Source organism: Micromesistius poutassou, assembly GCF_964030765.1.
Source record: "Micromesistius poutassou genome assembly, contig: SCAFFOLD_1592, whole genome shotgun sequence".
Taxonomy (NCBI): Eukaryota; Metazoa; Chordata; class Actinopteri; order Gadiformes; family Gadidae; genus Micromesistius; species Micromesistius poutassou.
In genome coordinates this window covers 4,522-9,221 of record NW_028180209.1, presented here as the reverse complement: position 1 = coordinate 9,221, position 4,700 = coordinate 4,522, and the positions used below count along the sequence as shown (strand labels likewise).

The 4,700-nt window shown below is 50.7% G+C and overlaps 1 protein-coding gene across 1 annotated transcript; it reads left to right on the top strand.

The window, feature by feature from the left end:
- Positions 1–1,038: 1,038 nt before the first annotated feature.
- LOC311371026 (AT-rich interactive domain-containing protein 2-like) lies at positions 1,039–3,315 on the top strand. The gene is made up of 3 exons (XM_084489268.1): positions 1,039–1,491; positions 1,615–1,708; positions 2,733–3,315. The coding sequence occupies exons 1-3, from the start codon at positions 1,400–1,402 to the stop codon at positions 2,832–2,834; spliced, it is 288 nt and encodes a 95-aa protein (XP_084345394.1). The 5' UTR covers positions 1,039–1,399; the 3' UTR covers positions 2,835–3,315.
- The last annotated feature ends 1,385 nt before the right edge of the window (positions 3,316–4,700 follow it).

The following is a 4,700-nucleotide window of genomic DNA, read 5'->3' as shown; positions in this document are numbered from 1 at the left end:
AGACCTTTGGGAGAGAGAGAGATAGAGATAGAGGGGGAGAGGGGGAGGTGGGGGTGGGGGAGGCTATCACAACTTCAACACGTCAATACTCTGATACACTGATAAAAAAAAGTTAAGACGCGTTTAAATAATGTTTTGATTGAAATGTGCAATAGTTTCAAGGAGGGACGTTAAGAAATGAAAATAAAACGTTTATCATCCCGGCCTATAATACCAACTTTCTTTTTAAGGTGTATATTCAACTGATATAAAACGTAATAATCCAGTAAAAATGTGTTACTGGATTATTACTGGATTACCCCCCCCCCCCACACACACACACACACACACACACACACACACACACGCTCAATAAAAGCACAGGGTACAAGTGGCGTTGATTGGTTAATGGACTCACGTCAGAATATCAGAATATACTTCATACCCGCTCTGAGACCCGTTACCCGTTAACCCGATCCCCCGAGTCACAAACTTTACTTTAATTGCAAAAACTCCGAAGCAGAGATGATCTCAGAAGCATCCACCCCCCCCCCACCCCCCAAGAGTGGCGAGGGACCCGTTTATGGAGTGCATAAAGCGGGGTGTCTTCGGGAAGCAATGCGCCTGGTGGTGTGTTGTGTTCACCGGTTAAAGTTAACACACGTAAACACAACCAGATAACCAGTGATCTAATCCAAGTGTAAAAACTTGAACAATGGGGCCACATTAAAGTTAAAGTTTTCCACTTGAACCGCAGAGGAGGAGGTCCCCATCCCATCCCCCCCCCCCCCGCGGACCATGTCAGCGCGGTCCTGACCGTTTCCGACGGGGGTCGTTAAGTTGCAGATGAGCCCTAAAAAGAGAGAACCACCGTCTATTGTTCCGGCGGAGCGCGGTCGCCCGGTGCAGTACCGCGACCCGGCCGCAGGGGGCGCTGCGTGCAGCTCGGGGCCCGCGGCCTCCACGTCTTTTTGTCTGCCGCTCTACGGTGTGTGTGTGTGTGTGTGTATGTGTGTGTATCTGTATGTGTGTATATACACTGTGTGTGTGTGTGCGTGTGTGTGTGTGTGTGATTGCTCGGAGCCGCGTCCGTAACACACTGTCAAACCCCATCCAAACGACTTACTATCGCGACCCGGAGCGTTAATTAAACATCTTTCCACCGCGGCGTGTGGGATCCACCGGGGGAAAGCGTCCGTGTTTGCGGGTGTTCTCCCGAAGTTGGTCCCGGTGAAGCCGCGGCTCTGTGGGCATCAGTCTTTATTAGCGGGCTGCTGCTGGCGCTCTCCGGGCTATCAGCTATTTCTTTAACTTTTTAAACACGCAGCTTCGCGAATGACTGAGCGCCGGCGGAGTATGGGATCCTTGGTGTCTTAGGAAGCCAGTCAGCGGGTCCTGGGCCGTTTTTGCATGCAAAACAATGGCAAATTCGACGGGGAAAAATGTACCAGACCAGCGGAGGAAAGGACAGGCTTTCCTGGACGAGCTGCGGCAATTCCACCAGAGCAGAGGGTGAGAGCGGGGCGCCTTTATCCGCCATAAATATAAGTTTAAATACTCTTTGCACGTCCCCGATCACCACACCAGACCGTGGCGTAAACACCCCTGCGTGTATTTCACGCGTTTTCCCCGCAGATCGCCGTTCAAGAAGATTCCTATCGTGGGTGGCAAAGAGCTGGACCTGAATGCGCTCTACATCAGAGTCGTCTCTTTAGGTGGATTCGCGAAGGTGAGTGCAAACTAAAGTGCAATTTCCCCCCGACACGGGCTGACCGTGTGTACCGTCCGCCGGACCCCCTCCGAACTCTGGTTCGGCGGTGCGTTTCTCGGGGGTCTCGCCAGCCCCCGGGAGGACCGAGTCGCTGGGTCGGCCTTGTGCTAGTCCGCCGTGTTGTGTGTGTGCGGTGGTGGTTGGTGGTGGTGGTTGTTGGAGGCTTGTGTTGTGTTTGAATCCCCGAGTCGGTCCCCACTCAGAGTGTGCAGTCGGAGCGACTCAAAATCAGCGGGCACTTATAACATCGATTATCGGGAGCCCGGAGCACCGGCCTGGGGGGGAGAGCTCCCCGCCGCCGGCGGGGGGTTTGGGGGCGCAGAAATTCGGTCTATTTGACCGAGTTTTGAGGAAGCCTCGCTCCTCGCCATAGCCATCTTTGGCTTAATGGCTGATCACAAAATGTAGGCCTCAAAGGCCCGCGTACTGAACACAGTTCATGATAAAATCACCACCGCCACCCCCACCCCAACCACCACCACCCAGACGGGCCCGGTGCTCCCCAGCCCGCCGCGGTGTGAGGCTCGGGTGGTGGGGGGGCTCCTGGCTGGCGGCGGGGGGGGCCCCGGTGGGTTAGCACGAATAAACGGAAAAGTAGTCCATGTAGCCTGTTAGCTCTGCTGCTAACTAGCAACAACAGTAGCGGTAGTGGCCGTTGGGAAGCGGGTCGGACTCAACTGTTCTGTAAACTACACCACGGCTGTCTGGGGCAGACCGGGCACGGTGTCCTACTTCGGGGTTCGACTGGGTTTTTAATGGGGTGAATTTTGTAATTTTTTTTAGCCCGTTTTTTTCGTGTTTCCTTTCATGGCGCTAAAGATGTTTTCCCAGGTATTATACGTTCGATGGCTCGACCGCGAGTTAACAACAGATGGTTATAACATGAACCGTGGACGGTCCCCTTCTGCACACACAACGTTTTGCGCTTTTTGGAGGCTTGTTTCTTGTCTAACTATTTGGGTTTTTCTCCTCCACCACGCAGGTCTCCGACAAGAACCAGTGGTCCGAACTCGGAGAAGACTTTAACTTTCCCCGGAGTTGTTCCAATGCGGCATTCGCTTTAAAACAGTACTACCTGAGGTAAGAACGCATGGCCGCCCGGCCGACCAGCCTCCGTTTCTGGCGGCATGTGGGGGAGTGTTTACAAAACGTTCCAGGCGGAGGATGGGACCGCTGAGCAGCATGGAGCCAGGGCTGCTCAGTCCCCCCGCACCAAGGCAAGGAGGTGCATCCTCTTCAATACGGCTTAAGCGTGCATCTCTTTGTTGTAGGTTCTCTTGATTTGGGGAATTAAGATTATACGTGGTTCGCTTACTTTGATACTGCTCTGATGATTCAAGCCAACTGTTCTCCGTGCTGAAGTTGCATTTGTGTGACCCAGGACAGGCACTTCTGGGTTCTGCATGGATCAACTGGTTCAATGTGCTCTGGGTTCTTCTTTACACGGTCGTACACATCCCCCAGCCTTTCAGTCTGGTGTGAATACAACTCCCTCCAAAACCAGGCTCGTGTGTCATGGCCATAGTGCGGTACCTCTTTTGTAGCAGGGAAATAGCTTGTTGTATTTAGATTTTTTTTTTTAAGGCATAGGGAACCTCTTTGAGGACGAAGTCCAGTGTGGATGATTTAAAGTGGGTCCCCTTTACTACTGTTTGCATTACACTTACAATGCTTAGAGACTTCCAGCCAAATCAACTTTTATTTATTTGTCATCATGCCAGTAAACGGTTGTGTAAGATTAGTAGTACTTTGATTTGTTGAACTAATATTATCCATATGGCCGCTTTCTGTGGAGCTCTGCTGGGTGTCTTATCTGCATTATGCTGCATGTGAGATGAAAGGGAGATGAAAACAGCGGTTGGATTTTAACCGAAAAAAAGAGTGAAGTTACTAATATGTTTTTTCTTTATTTGCAACAACGTGAAAATGTTTTGGTGGTCATTTTGTGATTATTGTGGTGGTGTCACTTTTAAACATGGCTTGTGCTTATAACCACTGCTGTGAACTGTTGACCTATCTTCATCCTTCAACCTGTGAGGTATTTATTAAAAACCAGGGCACTACGCTGCAATCTATTCCGCTGTTCAATGAAGTGTAAAAAGTATGTAGGCAAGACCTTGTCTTCCAGCCGAGTGGGAGACAAATGATCGCCTGCATCACTGCTGAGAAACTTGTGGCTATTTCCACAAGAAAATAGGCTAAGGCAGGGAATGTTAGGGGCAGCTCTCTCTCTCCCTCTCCTGGATCATAGAGCTACCGTCCAAAGTTAGGAATTGTTTTTTTTCTTCCCCATCAGTAATTTCCATATTTCTCGTCATGTGATCCATTCACATTCCAAGTTAGCAATTATTTTAGCAGACACCAATGCTTGAAAAACATATGCCATGCTAATGACCGAGAAGTTATGCAACGTAAGATATACCATGTTGGATTTGTAACTAATGCGTTATCTGCCCTTGCAATGACATTAACGCATTGTTTTTATTCTGTGTTGTTCGTCGTGTTCTGAGGAGAGGCTGTTCCCAGGTCAGCCCCCCCTGGTTGATTTGTGTTGCCCCGGCATCTCCTTATGAAAGGACCAGATGGAGGGCCTTGATTTACCAGCTCCCCGTGCAGACCTTAACCTGTGCTCTCCCTCTCTCTCGCCTCTGCACCTTAACGGCTTCATTACATTTTAAAATGGTTTTAAGTCAATGCCACTCACACCGGCCCGGCAGACCGGTTTCCATTTTCCCCGAGAAGAGCACTCTGTGAAGGCGCGTGTTGGCGCGGGGGTCGGATCGGTGACCTTTTGTTGCAGGAGGGTTGGGTCATCACCCCCGTCACCCTGAGGTCCTTCTGAGTCGCCGGCCGTCGGCGTTAACGTCTGCAAAGTCCTCTGACATTTTCAGTGTGGACTGCTTAAGTTTCCTCGCTTGGAGAGTCGACAGTGACACTTAAAATCGTGCCG